General features: G+C 49.3%; 1 protein-coding gene across 1 annotated transcript in view; it reads left to right on the forward strand.

Moving 5' to 3' along the window:
- The window catches only part of SLC13A3 (solute carrier family 13 member 3), a 74628-nt gene continuing 49416 nt past the window's right edge, over positions 1–25212 (forward strand). Inside the window, exon 1 of the mRNA XM_072735722.1 lies at positions 1–170. Within this exon, the coding sequence (XP_072591823.1) occupies positions 60–170 (111 nt within the window). The 5' untranslated portion in view covers positions 1–59. The remainder of the gene's footprint in view (positions 171–25212) is intronic.

The following is a 25212-nucleotide window of genomic DNA, read 5'->3' on the forward strand; positions in this document are numbered from 1 at the left end:
TCCCCCAGGCTTTAAGCCGGCGCCGGGGCCCAGGCGCGGGCAGTCCGGGCGATCGCGCGATGGCAGCGCTGGCGACAGTGGCCAAGAAGGTGTGGAGCGCGCGGCGGCTGCTCGTGCTGCTGTTGGCGCCGCTCGCGCTGCTGCCGGTGGTCTTCGCCCTCCCGCCCAAGGTAACGCCTCCTCCTCCCGGGCGCCCCCGGCCCTCTCCCCTGTACCCTGCCCCTCTAACCCCTTCCCCGCTGCGCCTGGAGCCGCGTCCCACGCAGCCTCCGGGATGTCCTCACCGGCCCGGGAGTGAGTCTCTCCTCTTTGATGAGCTCTGAGGATGCGCTGAGCGCGCGGTGTTCAACGTTTCACCCCACAGCCACCACGACCCCCTGAAGGAGTGCCACGCTGTAGGGTCCGGGGCAAGTCCCTGAACCTCTCTGAACTTCATTTAACTCCCATGTAAAAAGGGAGGAAATGAGACCGTCGCCCCATAGGGTTGTGCAGACGAGGCAATATATGTAAATCTCTTAGAACTGGTGCCCAGCAAGTGCCCACGACAGGCACGCGGGCTGGCTTTACTCCAGGCCCCTTAACTGATGGGAAGAGCCAGGGTTTGAGGAACCCTCACCGCGAGCCTGGCAGTGAAGCTTTGCCTTGCCGGCATCGTTTTGTTTCAGCCTTTCCGTGCCCCGCAAAGGGGGAGGATTATTTTAGCTCAATTTTCCAGAGAAGAAAAAATGAGGCTCAGAGAGATGAAGTGACTTGCCCAGAATCACACAGCACGTGCCTGAGTGGGGATCCAGCTCCTGGCTTGTCGGAACCCAGAACTTGAGCACTTTCTGCCCTCTCAGAGAAAGTAAATCCCTCCACCAAAGGCTGCAGATTGAGGTCAGGAATGTAACCATGTAAATCAATGGCAGTGGGGCCTGGGAGAAGATGGCATCACAGGCCCCAATCGGGTCCCTCAACGGTGCCTGGCCCATCTGGGGCATTATGGGAGGGCACGGACAAGGCTTCTACCACCAGGCGGTTGCTTCACTACCTCTCAATGCATTATTAAACGTTCATAAAAAAGAAAAGCAGGTAGAGGGTGTAATTTAGTGGTACATTACCCAGCACCATGAGCAGAGACCAGGGGAGCTGGGCGAGGTGTTCAGAGAGGGCTGCATGCAGGAGGGACCCACCTTGGGCGCAGGGAATAGGAAGGTGATACCAGCTGGTGCCAAAGAGATCCAGGTCTAATGTACAAACAAGCTTTCTGGTGTGGAATGATCCAGGCTCTTGGACTTCTTTGACATTGAAGAGAGAAATGACAAATGCCGGAATAAGATGAGGTCACTTTTTAAACACCATCCCATTCCTGGGCAGCTGCTGACCTCAGGACCTTGGACCAACTTCCTTTCTTCTTTGGGTCTCGCTTTCCTTGTCTGCAAAGTGGGGCCGTCATGGCGCTGGCTTCTGAGAATTGATGTGAAGGGCTGAGTGAGGAAGTTGCCTCACTTTGTAGAGCATCACCGGTGGAAGGATGGGTGGGCCTGTGAGGTCCCAGGTGGAGCCCCAGGGAAGAAAAGAGAGCACGCAGCATCCTTCTCCCCAGCAGGGGCTTCTGCAAGCTTCTCTCTGCTCTGGCCTCTAGCAAGATCTCTGAACCCAGGGGCAGAGCCAAGTGTTACGGGGCCTGAAGCATATAGTATTGGAAGGGTGCTTTGTAAGAAAAAGTACACGGAGGGCTTGGGAGGGGCTCTGAATCTTAAGCGTCATTAGCTTCACCGTGAATCCACTTCACTGGGTTGGGTGAGATGATACAAGTTCGAGTGGGGTTCCACTTGAACCCCAAGTGCCCCAGTAACATGCCAGTAGCCTTCTGCGATGGTGGTGCGGCTGATGAGTCGGGATTTGTGGGACGCTTCACTCTTACTATGTGCCAGGCGCCACGTGAAGAGCTTCTCAGGCATCCTAGGTAACGTGCACAGAGCTGGGGAGACAGCTGCTCTCTGAGCAGGTGAGGAAATGGATGTTAGCAAGATTAGGTGACTTGCCCAAGATCACATACCCTGGACAGAGCCAGAAGGCAGGGAGTGTGCCTCTAACCATTGCACTTGATACTCTTTCCTCCGTTATCATTGAATAAGAACCTCTCCTGGTTCCCTACAGATGCTGGGGGCGGGAGAATCCTGCGTGTGGCCCTCTTTAAGTGGCTGATAAGTGAGGGCTTGCTCCCAGGAGACAGGTCTGGCTTCTTGGGGGATCTTAGCCTCCCTCAAAAATCTCTTCTCAGCATCCTCAAAGCCTCACCCCATATAATATGTATGTAATTATCATTATTTCATTCTTGGCTCATAATCACTGATATGTTTCTCAATCTGATGTACAACGTGAGTCACGGCATCTTTAGAGAGCATTGAACAGAGAACATTGCTGTTTTTATTGATCGGGGACATACGTTTAAAGCAAAGAGTGGGTGTGCTATGCAAACACAGGTTCCAGACAATTTCTGTGGTAATCTTATCCAATTTCAACCCTGTGATAACCTCACCAAACAAGGGCTGGGGGGCTAACAAAAACTTTATGTTTGCTGTGCAAATGTAGTTTCAAGGCAAGCATCCATAGTGTCAACTCCCACCCCCAATGTCACTTCTAAGCCTCTCTCATACAGAAATTCTAGAACCATCCATGCATGTGATATTGTACGTATGGGTTCCCAAAAACTTTGCAGGTGTCAGATCAGGAAAAATAGTGAAGAAGCCTGGGCATTTGCCATTTGCCCTTTGTTGGGTCCTGGTTGTCCAGCTTGATGATGCCTCCAAACCACTGCTGCTCTGATGTCCTAGGAGTCTGTGTGGTTGACAGCGTCGGCCCTTGTGCACCTGTCCCCTGGAGACTGGTGAGCCAGTCTGCGGGGAGGTCAGAGTTAATCTGATGAGCAGATGGAAGTGGAGGGATGGGGGCGGGGAACAATTCTTACATTATGTCCTCCTGGCTTGGAACAGAACAGGGATGAAAAGGAGTGGGGTGTACTTCTGGAATGCAGTGATTGCAATTTCCAGTGCCACTGGAGGTTCCAGCTCTTGCTACAAGAGTGCTGGAAACATAGGAAGTCGGATGCTGCTGGAAGGATCACCTCAACATTTTCTAGGAATGGCCACCCTGGGAGATGGAAGTTTGGGAGCTGGCCTTGGGCAGCTAGTGGGGATAGGTGAGACTGTTAGAGCAGCTTGCAAGTGAGCACTAGCTCCATCCGTGTGTTTGCAGGGGAATCTTGCCGCCTTTTCCGTCTTGCACCCATACCCACCGAAAGCAGATGTAGCCAGACTAACCATGTGGCCAAGATGAGTTCTTGCAATGGGTACTCACAGGTGACTCTTTCTAAGGATGCTTCGAAGAAGTATTGGGGAGATATTCTAGGCAGGACTGCTACAGGGTGTTGAACAGGCTGTGCACTGCACAAAGGACCTTGAGTTGGCAAAAAGAGACTGGACCTTCCTGCACTCCACCTGCCCAACTGTGTATCCTGGTGCAGTGCTGGATCTACCTGAGGAAAAAAAGGAAAGCCTCCTTTCCTAATATGCTGCTAGCAGCCAACTTGTTCTGGGGTGGTGGATCTTTTTAGAGGATGGTAGTACACCTGTAAGGTCAGAGGCCCACTTTTTTTGCATTTGCCTAATTCTTAGGTGGGTGGGATTTAAGTGGATGATGAGGAAAATGGTTATTTCATTCCCAGTTTTGACTCTTTGGAATCAGAACTGGATTCTCATTCCACATACTTGCTCTGTGACCTTGGGCAAGTCATTTTACTTCTCTGGGGTCCAGTTTCTTCACTTGATAACACGGCCACAAGATCACCTCGCTCCCTGGTCATTTTTGGGTCCCGTGAAATATATAGTACCTGTGCCATAACTTCCTACTTTTAAGTTCAGTGCTCAAGGTTTGTTTCACCTCTCCTGAGCCGTACCTGGGCAACGGAGACCCAGGTAAGTCAAAGGATGGATAGAGCACGGGCCATAGCACTGAGACGGCCTGCATTTGGGTCTTGGCTCTGAAACTCAGATGGGCAGCTCTGCATTTCTGAGCCTCTGTTCCCTCATTTGCGAAGCGAGGACTCACACCTTCCCCCAAGGGCTTTATGAGCCTTAATTAAGAGAACATATGGAAATTGTCCTGTGCTGTGCTGAATGTAGTGGGAGTTTATAATAATAATAACTGTAAAAAAATTTTCCCCATTTATCCTATTCTGTTTTATATACCTTTCAAATTTTGTTTATTTACTCTTCACATCAGCCTTAAGAAGAGAGAGTAAGGATGATCCCCATTTTTACAGATGAGGAGAGCAAAGCACAGAGAAGTTAGGTAATGTTCCTGAAGTCACACAGTTCCTCAACATTACTTTGTTCACTTCTCTTGGTCCTGGGTTTTGAAATGAAGACAGCATGGCCAGGGTTCTTAGAGACCTTGAGTCTTTCCTTAACCGGGACTTCCCAGAAAAACCCCATAGATCCAGCCCTGTGGATCCAGTACCTTCCTAGTGCTTTAAACTTGTATTATCTCACTGAACCCAGAGAGCTTGGACAGGGAACCCCCAAAATAGACTAGGATCCGATTTCGTTTCCATCACCCAAATCATTGCCCACAACATTTTTGCCAGGTCCCCTTCCCCTGCTCAGTATTACTTACTTAATTATATTCCTATCATGCCTACCCCCCATTTTTTACATTATTGCTGCCTTACTACCTGCCCCTCCTTTCCTTTTTTCTTTTTTAAAGATTTTTAAAAATTTATTCATGAGAGACACAGAAAGAGAGAGAGAGAGACATGGGCAGAGGGAGAAGCAGGCTCCCCTGCGGGGAGAGCCTGATTTGGGACTTGATCTCAGGACCCCAAGCATCACACCCTGAGCCGAAGGTAGACGCTCAATCACTGAGCCACTCAGGCGTCCCTTCACCCCTCCTTTTCAAAAAACTTAAATCCAGTGACTTAAAAGGAAAATTTAATGTCAAGACCACGTATGGGAACCAGGATCACGAATGACCAATAGAAGAAATGCAGCAAATATCCAGTGTTGGTTGTTTGTGGCTACACGCGCTGCCCGCTTGAAGCTGAGGGCCTGAGACCTATCCTTTCTGTGTTGCCCAGGGAGGCAAATGCTCAGGAGAGGCGTTGAAGACAAGTTTAGTACCAAACTGAGACTTGGCTTTGGAAGAAACGAGAAGGAGTAAAGAATCCGCAGAAAACCTTCACGAAGCTCTCTGACTCTCTGACTCTGACGCAGTCCCCGGTCTGATAAGCGGATTTCTTCATAGTCCTTTCCTTGCGGGGGTTTTTGTGATCAAAGATAGGTTTATTTGCAAACACTCCATCTCAGATGCACTTACATTTTGTTTCTTTTGAGGTCTATCCTGTACATGCTCCCCCTCCCCCATGGAGAGATCTTTGATGCTGACTGTGGGGGAAGGAGAGACGCTTGTGGTGTTTGGTGGAATGAGCTAGTTGACACGGTCAGTCCTGAGCCTCAGTTTATTCGTATGGAGATTGGGTCTAATCCTACTGAAATGCGTTCATGCTTGAGTGCTGGCTTGTAGTAAGCTCTCGGTAAATGTCAGCTGCTGCTATTACAGCCCCGGTCACCGCGGTTCAGAATTTGGGGCTCATACTAGCTCAACTTCCACCAAGAGGTAACTGCGGTCCGACCGAGAAGCAAGTGGGTTGCCCGAGGCGTCACGGTGAAGGAGTGGCAGGGTGGAGGGCGAGCACCTTCCGCCCTGTCTTTGTCCACTGATCCCCATCTTAGGCTTCTGGCTATCATGTGTTAACTAGCAATATTTAATCTCTGAGCCTAACTTCTAGGTGAGGGGTGAGGGGAATCCAGGTCAAGCTCCCTTACTTCTGTTCAGATCACAGTTGGCCCTCAACAGAGAATATAAACAGCAAATATCCATTGATCACTTACCAGGAGCTCTGGCCTCTTTGCTCCCTCTGCTACCACATTAACCTTGCCTCTTTCTTAAATATCTCAAAATTGTCCTCACCCCCAGGGCCTTTGCACTTGCAAGTTGCCTCTGTCTGAACTGCTCTTTCCCCAGATGTCTGCAAGGCTTGCTTTCTCACTTCATTCATCTCCGCTCAAAGATGACCCTCCTCAAAGGCTTTCCCTGACCACCAAAAAAAAAAAAATCCTCCATTCTCTTCCCTGCCTTACCTTATCACTATCTGGCAGTTTATTATGCATTTAAGGAATGGGCAAGTCAGAGTAAGCAGCTGAGGATTGGCTGCTGCAAATCACTTCAATGGGCTCTGGGACGCAGGCTGTCCCCTAGGTGTCTGGTACCTGACCCTCAGTGATTAAGGCCGGTGGGTGGATCATGGCCTGGAGACAGAGAGAGCCAAATAAGAGGTGGTTGCCGGTGTGGGCTTTGGATTGGGCAGGTTTGCATCTGAAAAACACCTGAGTTATTTACTATCAGGAGGAACTAGCTAGCCCTGGGAGGGGCTGACCTTTCAGAGTTATCAAGGTCCCAAGATATCAGAGCGTCAAATTCAGAAACTAGAACACACACTTGATCCGGTCTTCCATAGTCTTCTCTTGTCTCACTGTGATCTAGCCTCGTAGGCCTTCTTTTAGTTCTTCAAACCCACCAAGCTTGTTCCTGCCTCGGGGCCTTTGCACTTGCTGTTTTCTCTGCCTGGGTTGCTCTTGCTGCTGATCTGCCACAGTTGGATCTTTCTGGTCATTCAAGTCTTAGTCCTAACAGCACCTCTTCTGAGGAGTCCTCCCGGATTACCCCTCCTCAAGAATACTTGTCCTCCTTATCCCACCAGTCACTCTCTACACCCTCCTATTTTATTTCCTTCGTGGAATTAATCACAATCTGAATTATGGTCATTATTTGCTCACTGTCTGCCTTCAAAAGTAGGCAGTGGGCAATGGAAGGGCACAGCTTGTTCCCCACAGCATCCCCCATGCCTGGGACAGCACCAGACATGTAGTAGGTACTCAGGAGACCAGTGAATGAATTAACTTGGATTTGAACCCAGGCGGCCTTGCATTTTCAGAAACTCCAGACTGTGGCGTTTGTGGAAGACCTGAGCTAGAGGCAGCATTCTGGCTCTCCTTTCTAAAGTTGGAAAGACCGAGGCCCAGAGAGGGCCTGAGGGACCTTCCCAGCTGCTCCCAGCCAGGTGGTCCCAGAACCCTCATCCCTGCCCCTGCACGCTCTCTGGCCGGGTCTGACCCTTTGCCCACACGGCCCCCTTGGCCTCGGAGCTGCTCCTCTGAGGCCCGGCCAACTTTCCACTTTCCTGGAGCTCCTGCCAGGTGTGTAAACAGGCCGATGTGATTCCTGGGGATGCAGCAGGGAGCAAGATCGTTTCCCGACCAGACGCAACAGGACAGTGCCCTCTGGACTGATGAGCAGGACTTTCTGCCCTCCCTCCCTTTCCCCTCCCCCTCCCCCACCCTTGCCCGACCTTGAAGACACAGAATCAACACCTTAGCCGAGCCAGACCTGACTGGGGCCTGGATTAAGTCACACCCATGTTCCTGAGCTGTTCTTTCCCGCTGAGATGCATCAAGGGAGAGACACACCAGGACACAGTTCAAAGCACCTCCTGCCAGGTCACTTCCCTCCTCTGAGCCTCAATTTTCTCATCTGCAAAGTGGGCATATCAAAGCCTACCTGCTGGGAAGACTTCAAAACATCTGACAGAGTAGGTGCTCAGGAAAGGAGCCTGACTGTTGCTATTTATCTGCATTATGGGGGTACCAGGCTCTTGGCTCTGCTCCTTGTCCCTGAAACCTACAGGGCCAGAGGCAACCAATGGGGATGAGCTTGTGTTGTTGGGTAGAGGGAAGCACCAACACACAGAACGGAACAGTGATCCCCAGCTGATAAAGAATTGGGAAGAGGGCTGAGGGGACCACAGGCCCCTGCTGGCCAGCCTGGGGGCTCTCTTGGCCCGCCTGTCCCTTTGCTCTACTCTCCTGCGTGGGTCCTTATCAGCAGTCTGGGCCAAGATGGGGATTTGATTTCAACCGTATAAGCTCTGTTACAGGAATGTGCTGGGGTCCCTGGGAGGCTGCAGGAAGTGAATTCAAGCTTGTTGATGGCCTGGGCCACATGCCTTATCCGTGCCCCAGGAGGCTTCTAAGAGTCGTAGCCAGCACCTCTCCAGGACTTATTAAGTGCCAGGCCCAATTCAAAGCACTCAGCATGTGCTTGCTAGCTCATTATGCTCACCACGGCTCTGTGGGGCAAGTGTTGCTCCTCCCCACATTCACAGATGGGAGAACTGAGGCACAGAATGATTTAGCCACTTGTCCACACTCCCAAGGCTTGGAAGCTGCAGACCCTGGCATTCTAGCTCTGGAATCTGTGCTCTTAGCCACGACGTGTGATGCAGGGGTGATGGACACATTTTATAGATGGAAAGGTCAAGGCTGAGAAGTGAGGCCACTTGCCCAGCACCTCACAGTCACTGAATGAGTAGTGGGGCTGGCATTTGACCCTTGGTCTACCTTGTTGAAGGCCCACACTCTTGCCTGGTTGGGTGGAGGCAAAGGGGAAAGGAAGTGATTGTGCAGCGTGCTGTCAGGGACATCAGGAAGAGCTTTCCAGAAGACAAGAGATGTCATCCTGGCCCGAGTAGGAGTATGGAAGTCTCAGGATGCTCTCTGAAGACAGGAACTAACATGGGGTGGTCATACATGATGGATGGGAGCTTGGATTTGGCTGCTTGGGTTCAAATCCTGGCTTTTTAATATGCTGTGTAACCTTAGGCCAGTTACTTAACCTCTCTGTGCCTCACCTATAACCTGATAGTGTCATAACCAATAATTGTTTGTAAAGGTCTCAACAAATTTGATTTCAAATCTGATTTCATGGGCAAACCACCTACTACGTTCCAGGTCCTGGGAACTGCTTTAAATCAGTGATTCTCAAGCATTTTGCTCCACAGGAGATAATTGGCAGAGTCTGGAGACATTACTGGTTGTCACGACATGATGGAGGTGCGACTGGCATTGAGTGGGTAGAGGCCAGGCATGGGGCTAAACATCCCACAGCACGGGATGCCCCTGCTGCAGCGACCTCAGGCCCCGAACTTCCGTGGTGTTGTGCTCCAGAAGCTCGCCTTCTGTGTGTTCATTGCTTTGATCCCCGAGCCGGCCTGTGAGGCAGGCACAGTCAAATCCCATTTTCTGTCCAGTATTCAGGCCGAGGGTGCCTGGGTGGCTCAGTGGTTGAGTGGCTGCCTTCGGCTCAGGTCATGATCCCGGGGACTTGGGATCGAGTCTTGCATGGGGCTCCCCGCTGCTTCTCCCTCTGCCTCTCTCCCGACTTACTCTCTCTCTCTCTCTCTCTCAATTTCTCTCTCAAATACATAAATAAAATAAAATTAAAAAAACAAAAGAAAAAGGAAGCAGGGGCCCGTGCTTGCCTGGGGGCCACAGCCTGGCTGCAGAGGCCTCACGGGTGGGGAGGATTTGGAAATACCCCTGCCGCCCAGCCTGCTCCTGGCTGTGCTGGGTGGAGCTGACCCCTCGTCCCCTCTGCCCCAGGGCTCTCAGCGGGCGACACACTGGTTGGGAGAAACAAGAGAGGCCCTTGTTCTCTGCCACTCACAGCTGCTTGTCCCCATACTTTCGCACTTGCACCTTCCTCTCCTGACACACTGCTCTCCCCACCGGCTCTGCGGCACCTTCTCTTTGAAAGGCCTGGAACTTAGCAAAACCTTGGTGAGGGGTGTGTGTGTGTGGGGGGGTGCTGAGCAGGGCGTTTTACAGCTGAACCCCAAACCTAGACGTGTTGGCACTTGGCTGGCAAGTGCATCTGAGGGGCGCTGACATCTGGGGCAAGAACATGGGGTGTCCAGGCCCAGGGAGCCCGGCAGAGGCCTGGGGCTGCACCCTGCTCGAGGGTCATCTCCCTCCTCTTGCTGGGGGACCAGAGGCTTGAGACCTGTTCTGAGGTCACCTTCTCACCTCTGCTAACCTGACGCCCACCTAGGAGGCCTGTTTCCATTTCCTGCTCCCCACCCTTTTTCTTCTGGGGACCTAGATTCCTCCAGACCTTGGCTTTTTTCCTTTAGGAGAGGGGTCTGCCTGGAATCCCTGGGCTGGCGTGTCCTTCCCAGAACCACTTTCTGGGGGAGAGGGGCAGCATCGTGAAAGTGTGAACACTGACATGACACCAAACTTCCGGGAGTCCTCTTGCTCCCTCTCTTCCTGGCTGTATGACCATGGGCAAGCGACTTAGCCTCTCTGTGCCTCAGTTCCCCCTCTGTAAAATGAGGACTGATAGGACCTACCTCGGAAGGGTGTTGGCTCATATACCTTGAATACTTGGGGCTGTGCCTGGCCCATAAGAGGTACTAGGTCAATAGTTGCTATTAATGTTATTTTACTACTAGTGGTAGTAATATTTGCATTACAAATGAGCTTGGGGATCCAGGCTCTGGAAGTGCTCTACAGAGTATGAGGCTTACTCCTGGGTCCTCTTGGCCTCCTCCCCGCACTCACTGTGTGGGTTCTTGGGTCTTCTGAGCCTCTGTTTCCTCCCTTATAAAACAGAATAAGCTTTTCCCTAGGAGCTGCAGAGATTAAATGAGATAGAGCTTATCAGAGAGAAACCTCTTTTTCTTAGTCTGAAGTCTGGAACCCCAGAAGCCTGAGAAGGGAGGGATTGTGGGCAACAGAGGGTCGTTGTCAAAAGGGGCTTGGAAACTCCATAGGTCAGGCCTCTGCAGCAGGGGCCAGCTTCCTCCAACTCCCCATGTGTGCCACAGGGGCTCCCAGGATGCCTGGAGCAGGGCCCGCCTGACCAGAGTATGAGTGGAATGATGGGAAATAGTAGAGAATTGAACGTGTTAGGAGCAGGACAGACTCCTAGTGCAAAGTAGTGGGCGCACAGGATATGGCCTCAGCTGACCTGGGTTGCCCGCTGGTGTGGCCGAGAACTTGCTCCACGAGTGACCAAAGCATGTGCCAGACTCAGTTTCCTCATCTGTCTAATGGGCCTGCCTACCTCATGTGGCCATCGTGAGAATCCAGGGAAGCTAAGACTTTGTTAACAGTAAAGTGCCTCAGGGCCCCTGGGTAGCTTAGTTGATTAGGTGGCTGCCTGTGGCTCAGGTTGTGATCTCAGGGTCCTGGGATGGAGCCCCTCATTGGGTTCCCTGCTCAGTGAGGAATGTGCTTCTCCCTCTCCCTTTCACCCTTACTCATTCTCTCTCTCTCTCTGCACTCTCTCTCTCAAATAAATAAAATATATATTTTAAAGAAAACAGTAAAGTGCTCTGCAAATAGTAAATTACAAGCAGGGATCAGGGATCCTGTCTACCTTGTTCATTCACCAATGTACCTTCCAACACCTGGCGCACAGTAGGTGCTTAATAAATATGTCCAGAATGAATGTGGAATAAAATGACTATTTTCTGTATGCCAGGCACTGTCCCCAAGTGATTAATACATTCGGTCAAAAACTATTAATTGAGCACCTACTCAATGCCAGCTACTATTCCAGAGGAACATGGCAGTGAACCATATAGTTGCAAGTCTTTATATTTATGGAACTGACATTCTAGGGAGGGAGACATTGAAAAAAAGAAACCAGAAAAATAAGATCTATGGTATGGCAGATGGTGATAAGAATAAAATCAGGGAAGGGGAGCGGGGAGTTGACAATGGAGGTAGTGCAATTGTAGAGTCAGGAAGGTTTCATTGAGGAGGGAATATTTGAACAAATACCTGATGGAGATGATATTTGAACAAAGCTGAGCACATATAAAGGAAGAGCAAGGGACAGAGGTGCAAGGGCACTGAGGTAGGAGCATGACAGGTGTTCATCAAATGATCTTCCTGGGCCTCAAGACAACCCTTCCCAGGAGATAGGCTCTTGGCCCCCTGAACATGGAGTTCCAGGGCATAGCTGGGATTTAGAGTCACATCCTCCTCTTGCCTTCAAGCCAGATTTCACTTTTGGCCAGAGAAAGGGCTCCTGTTAGTACAGGCCTCCAAAGACGTGGGGAGGGGCTCTTGAGAACCAGGGCAGGTAGAGAAGCCCTGAGGGGGGCTTTAAGTGTACCCCTACCCCACGTTGGGAACTGAAGGGCCCTCTGGACAAATGGGGACACTGAGGCCCAGAGAGGGGAAGGAACTGCCCAAGGTCACACTGTGGGTGGCTTTCTTTTTTCAGAACAATGTGCTCTATCCCCCTTGGGCTGAGCCCGGCCCCTGGGGCCTCCCGAGTCCCATGGGGCTCCCCCCCTCCACCCCCCGCCATCTCACTCATAAATGATTAGTGAAGCTTGGACAGCCGTGATGTATGAGCTGCCCCAGGAACACTTTTAATGAATGTCTTCAAGAACTTGAACTTGTTAGAACATCTGCTAATGAGTCCAGGGGTCTAACCAATCCAGTCCAGAGGAATGGTAGGAGGGTGAGGGGGCTGGCCTCGGAGGTCTCCTGAGGCGAGTCCCCCCCACACACACACTTTTTCCTCTTTCCCCCCTTGAGTTTTGGGCCCAGATGGACACAGGTGGCTCTTAACTGCTTCCTCGGCTGTTTTCAGGCACAGGAGAGCCCCGGTGGGAAACCAGACCAGACTTCTGGGCTGCCGCCACTGTTTCCTTCTGGATCACCCTGGGCTTGTTTCCGGCTTAACCTTCTAAGCCTCAGTCTCCTCCTCTGGAAAATGGGCACACTAACCTCAGCTCTGCGTATCCTCAAGGCTGAACAGACCCAGAGAGGATGAGACAGGGCTTATAAAGTACTTTTCTGTTGAGTGTCCTTTCGTTTTCTTTAATACCAGAATGTGTATGGAACAAAAGTCACAATACATGTAAAGGAGCTCGTCCCAGCACCCGCGCAGAGTAAGCACTGGCTGTTACTGTCACTGCTATTTTCCTTGCTGGGCCTGGTCTAGGGCCCTGGGCTCAGACCACGTGGAGGGAGTCCCACTCCATCCCTGCCTAGAAGCGCACCCATGGATCAAAAAGTGGGGGTACCTCTCGGTGCCTGTTTTCTCATTTCCAAACGGGCTCGTGTGCTGAGCAAGTGAGTTAATGCATGGCAAGGGCGTGCTTGGCGGCTGCCAGGGGAAGCCCTCAGTAGATGGTAGCTTTATGGTCCTCATCTACGGCTCATACTGAGGCAGTGTGACCTTGGGCCAGTCACCCAAGCTCTCTGAGCCACGGCAGGCTGGGGACGGCAGTTGTAGCTGCCTCATGGGGCTGTGTGTGGGGTTGAACAAGGGAATCCCCGGGAACCTCCCTGGCCCAGTACAGTGCTTGATGCCACAGCTGTGGTATCGCTCTGAGCCAATGAGCGAGAGTCGCTGGAGAGACTGGGTGGGGAGTGGAAGGGAGAAGAGAGGAGAGAGGGGACGTGCCCCCAGTCTGTGGGGCTTTCACAGAAGGGCCACGGCCACACTCCCTTTGATCTCTCTCCCAGTTCTCTGAGGATGGCGTAACATGTCTCCTGATGTACTGATGAGGACCCAGAGGCCCAGAAGGGACACCTATCTGTCCAGAGCTTGCAGCTGGTTGAGTGCTAGACCAGGCTTCACCCCCAGAATTATGCGATTCCTGGCGGCCTTGCACCCCTGGGCCTCGCCTGCTTTGGTTAACTCCCCCTTTGCAAGTGGAGGCCGCAGGCCTAGATGCAACTCTGTTTCTTGGGTTCTCTCTTGTTTTGCTTGACCAGGTCCTTTCCCTTTCCCCGGGGGGCCATTGGTGTGTGTGCTCCAAACTCTCTTCCCTTTGGGATCCATGTCTGTGTGTCACCCAGAATCACTGCCTTCATCCTTACTTGGCAGACCTGAAGTACCTCGCAGATCCTTGGGAGGAAATTTCTAGTTTCCAAGGGTAGGAAAGTAACAGAAAAGCAACAGGGGCAAGAAATAAGCTCAGGGAAACAGCTTGTCAGCAGTGGGACACGTTTTGTGAAGCACTGACTTGGTGCCAGGCGTGGCTCCCAGCACGTTACCTACATTAACTTACTCAATCCCTGTAACAATAACCCCGGGAGTTGAAATTCTTATCATTATCATCATCCCCATTTTACAGAAGAGGGGACTGAGGCATAGAGCTATGTCACCTACTCCAGGAGGCAGTCAAGGCAGGATGTGAACCCAGGCACTCTGGCTCGGGATGCCAAGAGCATGACTCCTAGGGTCCTCTGCTTTTTGGGGCCAGGCCCAGATTTCCACCACTGTGTCCTAATTCCCTGTGCGCTGCTGCTTCTGCTGATCCCAACCGTTACTGCCTCTTGGGGGCTGGTCATCCTCCAGGTGCCGGACCACCCTCGTGACTGTGATGCCATCGCTCTCATGTTATCTGTGCACACTGAGGCTCTGAGTGGGGAGGTGGCCTGCTTGAGGTCACTCACACCACTAGCTAGTGCCTGAGCTATGAAGCTTCTAGCCCCCAGTGGCTGCAAGGGTTCTGTTCACTGCACGGGCACTGAGCTGGGGGTCATGAGAGAATACTGAGCGTTTAAGGCATCGCTTCTGCCTTTCTAGAGTTTGGGGCTTCCCACAGTCCGCCCTGTGCCCCCCTAGGGAATGGGCCTTTAGTGGGCCTTTAGCTGGAGGGCACCACCGGGGGCTGCTGGCCTCAATCCTACTCCCTGATGGGCTGGCCAAGCTGCTCTCTGCCTGGCAGGGAGCCACCTCTGGTGCCCGCTGGGAGCCTGGCCATGGCTCTGTGTCCTGACAAAAACGCCTGCCGCAGTTCAGTAGGGAGATGGGGCACAGGAGGGATGGTTGCGGGGGTGGGGGGGGGGGCTGGTTTCTGCACCGCTCCTGCTCTGACCTCAGAGAACATTTGCCGGGGCAAGCGGGAGGGCAAGCTTGGGGGCAATGGAAAAAAATGGCCTTGTGTCTGCCTGGAAAATCATTCCCCAGTTCAAAAATTAACCACCTGACATGGCATTTTTTTCTTTCTCCCCCACCTCATCTCTTCGTATTTTGTCTGCAGACTTTAATCCCTGTAGTAATGGATTGGCTAAACCCAAGAAGCGGAGATTTCCTTGGTGGAGGGATTATAAGGCTTCCTGTAAGAAATGCCGAGGCTAGCTTGGCATGACGAGGTCAGGGTCAGGGACTGTCCTGACTAACCCCGTGGCCCCCGTTCTTGCTCCCACCCAGGACAAGGACCAGCCTAAGCCTGGTGAGGCACCCAGGGAGCAACGTTTAAGCTGGGCTTGCTGTCAGATGGGGCACTTGCCTCACCCCTTCCAGCCCTGCTCCCAAATCCCCTGCCTGGTAAAGCTCAAGGCAGGAGTCTTTCAATGAAACAAGGTGAGATAAGTCCTTCCCTTGTATTCAGTGTGACCTCAGGCAAGACACTCTCCTTCTCTGGATGACCATTGTACTAGGGGAAGTGTAGACCAGGGCGTGTCAACCCTGACGATAATGACATTGACAGTACTGAAAACAAAAACAAATAATCCTCTCTTGCGGGGCTGTGCTATGCTTTGGCCGGTGTTTAGCAGCATCCAAGCCTCTACCCACTAGACACCAGAAGCACCCTCCCCATCATGACAACCCTAAATGTCCCCAGACAAATGTCTTCCAGGGGACAAAATTACCCCCTGTTGAGAACCACTGAATTAAATGATCTCAGGCCCATTCTCTCATATTTTAAGATTTTTTTTTAAGAATTAAGAACAGCATTTCCGAAGCCTAATTCCAAGAAATTAAATTTGTGTTATTAAGAATGTAGTAACACCATCACTCCATGATTACTAAGAACAAAGAAGACATAACAACAGCTCATGTTTATTGAGTGTTTTCACATAACTTTCACTGGGTCAGTGGTTATCTTATTCTCTCCAGGTGTAAATAGAAATCACTCTCCAAAGTAGGTGCTATTATTACGTGCCTACAGCAGATAAGGAAACTGAGGCTGAGGCCAGTTGAATACCCGGATCACACAGCCAGAGTATGGAAGTACTGCAGTTCTAACTCAGGCTTGCCTGATTCCAGAGCCTGTGCTACTTCTCCTGCGCGTATAAATATAAATAAGCAAAAAGGCAGGACAACCCTTTCTGATGACCAAAGCCCTAGGTGGAAGGCACTTGTGGTTCAAGTTGCTGGGATCCAGACTTTTCTGTACCATTCACCTTTTTGAAGCAGTCTGAAAACAGCAACAGAGCAGCAGAGAGAGAGAGGAACCTGCCATCCTGAGGAAAGACGCCAGATCGCAGAGCCATCCCCAGGGTGTGAAGACAGGCGGACGCTGGCGGTGGGGTTTGGGCCACGTTGCAGGAGGCCAGGAGTGATGCGAGCCTCAGCAGTTCCTGGGCAGCGTCCAGATTTCTGAAGTGTTTTTCAAACTTTCTGAGCCCTTTATGAATGCTGGCAAAGCCTGAGGCATGCACAGTGGGGAAGGCAGTGTCCCCAAGACACATGTGACAATACAGAGTTCAGATGAACTGGATGAGGAGGCTTGAAGATCCTGGGCACAAAGCGGGATGTTCAGGTGGCAGGCAGAAGAGAAAGGATCGATAGTGCCCCACTGTGTGGCTGCAATGGTTCTCACTTTCTTAGTCAAAGAGTTGTAAAGCTCAGGATGCCTGGTGGCTCAGTGGTTGAGGGTCTGCTTTTGGCTCAGGTCCTGATCCCGGGGTCCTGGGATAGAGCCTGCTTCTCCTCTGCCTGTGTCTCTGCCTCTATCTCTGTGTGTCTCATGAATAAATAAAATCTTTTTTTTTTTAAGTGATGTAAAGCTCAAAGAGACACCAAAGAACTATGATATTCTTGCTTAGAGTGGAGACATATTTCAGGCAGTGCTGGTGAGACAGGGTTCTGGGAAGATCCTGGGAAGATGCCTAGACCCCTGCTGCCTCAGCTTCCCCTCCAGCCCCTCTCCTCACACTCACCTTTCACAAAGAACTCACCTGAGAAGAATGGCCCCTGCCCTGTTCTGTAATGAGGAGCCAGCATGGGACCTGCAGGAAGGCAATATGAGAAATAAGATAACAGAGAACATCAAATACAAAGTACATAAAGAATGAATACTGGAAGAGCTGCATTATCAAGGAGGAGAAACTGTGGAACAGACATTTCTCTGTGAAATATGAAAAAAAAATTAAAGAAATCATGGCCTTCCTCATATAAATCTCAAGATGTGAAATAAAAGGTTCAAAGGAGAGGCAGTGAAAAATAGAAGGACATGAAGAAAGCAGGGTTCTGGAAGGAGAGGGAAGAGAAAAATACAGCTGCTCTTTTATACAAGCCATATTAGAAACAGCAAGATGGAGACAGGTTAAACACATAGTCAGAAAAAATATATATAAAATATAAAATAAAAACATACTCAGGGACATGATATGCAGGCTGAAGAAGATAGAGCAAGATGAAGTGGGAAAAAAAGTAAGAAAGGAGGAGAGGAAATGACCAGTGTGGTATACAAAGGAAATCCAACTAATGCATAATTGGCATTGCTCGAAATAAAGAAATAGAGCAGAAAACAGTGCAGCTCTTCTTCCACTTCCAGCAGGGTTACATCCCGACAAACTGATTGTAAGTTGGAAATATCACAGGTCACCAATGCATTTGCTACACCTAAACTACCGAACATCCCAGCCCAGCCTCTCCTGCCCTAAACAGTGCTTGGAACACTACGTTAGCCTATAGTTGGGTAGAGTCATGTAATGCCGAGTGTTGAAATGGAAAGCAGAATGGTTGCATGGGTGCATGATGGTGTCAGGTGCATGGGTGGTTGTCCTTTGGGATTGCGTGCCCGTGGCTGCTGCCCAGCATCTGTTTCTAAGAGCATGAGAGGGCATCACTGATTATTGCTGGCCCAAGAAAAGATCAAAATTCAAAGTATGGTTTCTGCCTTATGTGTGTTGCTTTTGCGTGCCATCCTCACGCAGAAAAAACAGAAGTTGAACCGTCAAAAGTTGGGGACCATCTGTATTAGAATCTTTAATAATGGAAAACTTCCCTAAGACGAAAGTAAAACATATGCGGATTTTCTGTGTCCCAGAAAAAAAAACTTAGAGTCTCATCAACACTGATATATATTATTTATTTATTTATTTCATGGTGCATTAGTGGACTGGCGGGTTTAAATAAAAAATCTTATAGATATCAAGGCAAAAACTTCAGGTGAGCTATACGGAGGAAGAAATCAGGCTGGCCTCCAAATTTCCACTAACAATGAAATATCTAGTAATCCTCGGAGAAAGAAAGTGCAACCCCAGAGTTTTACAGATATATTACTGGTGTATTCAGAGAATGTCTTCTCTAAGAAAATACCATATTTGTGGTTGAAATTTGGAAAGTAAGGCATATAATGAAGAAACAGAAGTGTATTCGTAATCTCACTCCTAAGACCAGCAGCCTGCGGGTCAAGTACATATTGCAAGTGCTCTCGCGCACACTCAATCTAATGGGGTCCCCTGGGATGTACCATATTCTTCTCGGTCTGCAAGTGAAGGAACTCACGCTTAGGGGGTTCAGTGGCTTGCCTTCGGATTCTGTAGCAGAGCCACCACACCCGGACTTCCTGGGCCTCAGGCCAAATGAGCAACTCTGTCCACCAGAATTTTCTGATGATGGAAATGTTCTTATCTGCTCTATTCAGAGTGGTGGCTGCTAGTCTCAAGTAGCTACTGAGCTACTGAGCTACTGTGGCTCCCGGGACCGAGAAACTGGAATCCCAAATTTCATTCAATTTTAATGGATTCAAACATCTATAGCCAGGTGTGGGCAGAAGTTCTGTGTGTGGACGGCCCAGCTCTGGAGATTTCCTTGGCATTCTTTTCCCTTCCATTTCAGCATCCCCCAACCCCCTCCACGTCAGGTTCGTCCAAAATCTGGCTGCTGTGTCATCCTTGATAATCAGGATCGGCAAGAGCTGCCGGCACCTGTCTCCCCAGGCTGTGGCCTGCATCAGGCTCATCCACTCCTGGAGGATTCAGTCGAGCGGTGCCAGCTTCTAAAAGGCACAGGGGAGGGGCCGGGTCGCCAAGAGCTATTTCACCAGAAGCCATGATTCCATCTATCCTGGGCTACCTCAGCAAGATTCCATCTCCTGAAGCGGAGCCTCTGGACAGAGCAAAGCGGCAAAGGGGCAAATTGCTGACTTGGAGATGACCCAGAAAATGAATTTCTGCAGGATCAGACACCTGCCCCAACCTCAACTCCAGAAGTTAAAATTCAAAGGAACAAGGCCCTGGGACCATGTGACTCGATGCTTCTACTGTAATCTGCCTTTGAGGGATCAAGGGAAGTCTCTGTTTGCAGGCCAAACTTCCATGCGTCCAAGTGGCTGGTCTGAGTTCATGAAAGGGGAGGAGGGGGTGGTGGAGGTGAAGAGGCAGAGCGGGCACAGAGGTGCTGTGGGCTGGAGTAAAATCGTGGATCTGCCTGGACCCCACTCCCTGGCCCACCATTTAAGTGGTAACCAGGCCTGGGTGCGGTGACCTCTGCTCTGGTGTTCTGCATGGTCCTCAAGAGATCACTGCTCCTCACCAGACCTCAGTTTCTCTGCCTATAAGATAGGAATTTTAAAGTGGAGCAGAGATTTTTTAATATAGCCTCCCATAATCCCTCTTGTTCTGTGAACAACTTGACATTAGATTCGGAATTGTGTATGTGTGAGCACTTTACTGGAATGTTATACCAATTAAAACCATTTAGACTGGAGATCGAAACGCGGTGACCATGGGTTTGATACTGCTTGCAGATGGGGGTTTGGGTTTTTTTTTTTTTTTTTTTTTTTTTTTGCCTGTACTTTCCTCTTAAGAAGCAAATCTTTTTAAAACTGTGAGATTTCACATAAAAGCATGGTTTCGAGCTTTTTTTTAAAAATCAGGAGATCTGACATCGTGGGGTTCCTGTTCTCATGACAACAACCAGAAGCTGGGCAGCAGTGGTTATTCTTCGAGGAACCTATACCCGCCCTCATTCGCCACAGTCCCCACTCCTCCCTATTGCACTCCTGACACTGAGGCCTAGTGCCAGCTGTGATTTATTGTCAAGTGAGAGCCGTCTCCCTGCTACTAAAACAACGGCACTGCCAGAGGTGCAAATCAGACTCAAGAAAACGATGTGATTTTTTTTTTCTTCCGCCAACCCACTTCACTCCTTAAGCTGTCCCCTGCCCTTGAGTTTGTGCTGCCTGACTTAGATCATGTATTCATTCATCCCGCCAATATCCATTGAGGCCCCGGAGACAGAGGTGAACAAATAAAGCCAAGGGTCGTGTTTGTATGGAGCTCATGGTCTGGTGGATGAAAGGGGGAAATAAGGCAACAAAAGAGAAGTACTTCAGCGATTGGGAAGTGCTTGACAAGAACAAGGCCAGACAATGGGAAGCTGACCACAATCGATAGTGTGGCCAGAGAGGGACTCCCTGAAGAGGTGACCTTTGAGATGAGGGCCAGACAACCAGCAGGAGCCAGCTGGACGGAGATGGGGGTGGAGGGGCCCCAGCAGAGGGGACAGCAGGTGCGAAGACCTGGAGGTGGGAACTGGTTCGGCCTGCCCGATCTCTGAGAGCCCACCACTCAGTGTGTATGGGCGCCCGCTCTCCAGGCCTTGCCCCCAAGCCTCCTGGGAGATTTTTGCTCTTGGAGTCAGTGCTGTCCTCCAAGCCTGACAGGGATTGGTGGGGGGGGGGGTTGGGGGGGAGGAGCAGGAGTACGTATTAATTCCCCACCAGATGTCTGGCAGCCAACAGGCAATTCTGAATCCATTTGCCCACAGGAAGCCCAGCTAGGGCAGGGAAGTTATTTGGGGTCACCTCGGCCCTGCTCCAAGCCCTAACTAACCAGCGAGGTAATGAAACACACTCTTAACCCACTTACTGGCAAAGCCCCCATGCCGGCCAAGGATCAACTTCCCAGTTCCTGCCACTCTCCTTGGGTCACCTCCCCAGCCGACATGTGCTGTTATCTGTTCCTCTGCAAAGGATTGGTGTTGACGTCTTGGTGAGAGCACCAAGGGAGGGAAGAGTGGGAGTGGGAGTGAGTAGAGATAAGAGAGAGTGAAACAGGGAGAGAGCCCGGGAGGGAAGAAGAGGAAGGGGGAGAAAATAGGCCTGGGACTCGGAGCCCTTGAAAGGCAACCCCTTAGAGCCAGAATTTATCAGTAACCCCTCACTCCTGCCTCCATTACATAATGTGTCATATATGTACCCTGAAGAAAAGGATGCATAGGATGTCACCCCCAAAGCAGATGCATTTGTATGTTCACAGCAGCTTTACTCATATTGCTCCAAACTGGAAACAATCCAAATGTCCATCAGCAGAAGGAGGTACAAACCAACGGTGGTATAGTCACACAGTGGAATACTACCCAACAGTAACAAAGAATGGACCGCTGATACCCACAACCACGTGGATGAATCTCGTAGACTTTGTACCGAGCAAAAAGTACAAAAGTACATCCTGTGCGATTCCATTTAAGTCCAGGGACAGGCAATACCAGCTTCCAGTGATGGAAATTACAGGGAAGCCTGGGTGGCTCAGTGGTTTAGCACCGCCTTCGGCCCAGGGCCTAATCCTGGAGACCCGGGATTGAGTCCCACGTTGGGCTCCTTTCATGGAGCCTGCTTCTCCCTTTGCCTGTGTCTCTGCCTCTCTGTCTTTCTGTGTCTCTTGTGAATAAATAAATCTTTAAAAAAAAAAAAAAAAGGAAATCAGCAGTGTTTTCAAAGGAGCATGAGGATTGACTGAGAAAGGGCAAAAGGAAACTTTGTGGGGTAACAAAAACATTCTCTATCTTGATTGGGATGGTTGTGGGTATGTACACTTGTTAAACCTCAAACTGGATACTTAGCAATGGATATACTTGATTGTATGTGAATTATCGCTCTAAAGCAAGTTTTTGAAAAGTCACATTTATTTTTCTCTCTTGCAGTTGCTCTAAAGTGTTTTTAGTAGGGGACGATCTTCCCCTATAATGCGGATGAAGTAGAGGATAGTATTAGTACCCATTATTGATTGAGTTAATACATGAAAATGTTGGTGTTTTTTGTTGTCATCGTTTCCATAATTCTTTTGCATGGTGATGAGAGGCAGGAGAGACAAGGAAACTGGTTTCCCAGATGGCTTTGCAAGTCCCATCATGCTCAAGCATTACTCTTTTTAATGCCCTCGTCAGGGTAAGAGAGTAGCAGGGTTACCCTGACCTCATAAAATGAATTGTATCTCGTTTCTCTATTCTTTGGAAGAGCTTATGTAAGATGTGTATTTTTTTTAAGATTTTATTTATTTATTCACTAAAGACACAGAGGAGAGAGAGGCAGAGACACAGGCAGAGGAAGAAGCAGGTTCTATGCAGGGAGCCTGATGTGGGACTCGATCCAGGGTCTCCAGGATCACACCCCAGGCCGCAGGCGGCGTTAAACAGCTGCGCCACTGGGGCTGCCCAGATGTGTATTTTTTTATTCCTTAAATGTTTGGTAGAATTACCACTGAAACCAGCAGGCCTTTTTTTGAAGGTTTTTTTTTGGTTTTGGTTTTTGTTTTTTTTGCAGGAAGGTTTTTGATGTTTGATTTTGCCCCTTTAATAGACACTGAAACATTCGGCTTTTTCTTTTTCTAATAGTTGAATAAGTTATGTTTTTCAAAAAGTTTTTCTATTTCTTCTAGGTTATCAAAGTTAATGGTAGAAAGTCGTTCATATAAACCCCTATATTGTCCTTTTGAAACTATAAGATTAGATCAGTTTATGAGAGTGGGACCCCGTAATGGGATTATAGCCTTTGGAGAAAGAGAGCTTTCTGCGTGCGCACACCAAGTAAGGACCAGGTGAGGACATAATAAGGAGATGGGATCTATAAGCCTGGAAGAGAGCTGTTACCAGAACCCAAATGTGCTGGCACCTTGATCTTAGATTTTCCAGCTTCCAGGACCGTGAGAAGTAAATGTCTGTTGTTTCAACCACTAAGCCCATGGGATTTGGTTATAGAAGCCTGAGCTAAGGTAGACATATGTCTTCTAAGCCAGGATACCTGTCGGTCTGTCAGGTGGTATATAAAAAATAAGATAGCTGTGGCATGTCTTCCTGAGCCAGCAGTAAGACTTGACAGAAAATAGTTGTTTATTTTTAAAAAATAAACATGATACCAAGCATGGGTTGAAGAGTGTCCAGTTTGCAACAGAACAGACTTGACAGAAAATAGTTGTTTATTTTTAAAAAATAAACATGATACCAAGCATGGGTTGAAGAATGTCCAGTTTGCAACAGAACGTGACTCAGATTTCTTGGTAGGGATTTGCACAGATGTTCTGCTTGAAAGCCTGCAACAGTGTCCTGGAGCATGTGTCCTAGCTCTCAGATCTGATTGTCAAGTTTTCATAAAATTTGCTAGCCAGTCGTGAACATAGATATTTAAAATGAAATCATACAAACTTGTGATTCAATATATTAACACAAAGGTAATAGATACTCAAAGCTCACCATTTCCTGATCATTTTACTAGTATCTAAGATCTTGAGATTATCTGTATCTGTGTTATTTATCTCAGTATGGATGGAGGAAGTACTGTGTAGTGGTGTGATTCTGCCTATCTCATTCAGTGCTCACTTGATAACTTGAAATCAACCACGTGGAGGTATTTATACCATAGAAGTTGGCAAACACTGCAAATCAGGGCTTAGTTTATTGTTGCTTGTCTAGACTTTTTTTTTTTTTTGAGGGGGGGGCGGCAAGGGAGGGCAGAGCAAGAGAGAGAATTTTAAGCAGGCTCCATGCCCACCGCCAGGCCAATGTGGGGCTTGATCTCACAACCCTGAGATCATGACCTGAGCAAAAATCAAGAGTCAGACACTTAACCAACTGAGCCACCCAGGAGCCCCTTGCTTGTCTAGATTTAAGAAAGTGATGGAAAATGTTACTAGTGCAGATTAAACTTAAAATATGTTGCATCAACCGTGGTCACATTATGCACACCCCCCCCCCCCCAAAATGAAGAAGAAGTATCTGCCAGTATTTGAAAACTATCATTTGATTCAGTACAGAAGTCACTCCCATCATTGGTGAACAAGTGAATTTCTGACATACTTCATTGTTTCCTTCTTGTCTTAATCACTAGCGTAAATAAAAAGATAAACTGACATTCGTAGTAGAACCGAATTCATGGGTCAATGACATGAGTGACTTCCTAACCACACTGAATAGTAATCAAAAACTTCTACACACACACACATATGCACACATACAGAGCTTTTCAGAGAGCCAGCTGTTAAACACTTAGCAGCAAACCTCTGCTTGAGGGAGACTTGGTAGACTGAGTCTGCGAGGATCACTCAAGTTTGAGAACAACCAGCCACCGAGAATCTTCTATAATTGGCATGATCAGATTTGCTGGCTCAAGGGAGTCTCTATGTCTCACTCATTTTCCTGGTCTCAACTCCCAGCCAGGTTCTTGAGAAAACAGGATGCATTTTCTCAAGGTATGCAAATGGGTATGGATGTATCCCACAGTCTTTCCTGCTTCGTAAGTGACTACATCCTTCTTCCCCCTGCTGAGGCCAACAACTAGAATTCCTCCTGGTTGCCCTCTTTGCCTTACACAACCCAGCAGATCCTCAGCAAAGCTGTCAGGCTCTCCCTTGGAAATACACCCTGACTTTGACCACTTCTCACTACCTCTACCACTCTCCCAGACTCTAGGCCCCGGTAATCTTTGCTTGGATTGCTGCCAAAGCCGTCAGTCCCTCGGATCCTGCCCTTGCCCATCTGGTAAATGGATTAACTAGTCCTAGTGTCTGCATGTAGCCGATGCCATGTTCTGTTAGGATGCAATTCAGTTCAATTTCTTGTGGACACTGAATAAAGTCAACCAAACCTACTGTGAGTAAGAAGTAAGAAGCATAAAATGGTACCAGACAGCATCAAATTCAAGAAATAGTCTGTGTTTCCTGGAACATGCAAGGTCATTGCCTTGAAAGACCATAAGAAAGCAAGGTCAGGACAGTAAGAAATTTTATTCAGATAGTGACCACGTGAATAATAATGAGACACTATTGACGATGGATCTTATGAGACGCTGATGTTTCGGAAGTGAAGGCATTGTCATTACGACACTCTTGTTTCTAGAACATTTCCATCACCTCAAAATGTTCCCTTGAACTCCTTTGCAGCCCCCCTTCCCCAATACATGCACCTCCTGCCCAAGCCCTGGCAACCACTGAGCTATTTTGTTCTGAATCTTCAATGTTGCCCTGTCAAATTATCATAGGTTCTAGTATTGCGCTAATAACAGTTGGG

Source organism: Vulpes vulpes, chromosome 14 (assembly GCF_048418805.1).
Source record: "Vulpes vulpes isolate BD-2025 chromosome 14, VulVul3, whole genome shotgun sequence".
Lineage (NCBI taxonomy): Eukaryota > Metazoa > Chordata > Mammalia > Carnivora > Canidae > Vulpes > Vulpes vulpes.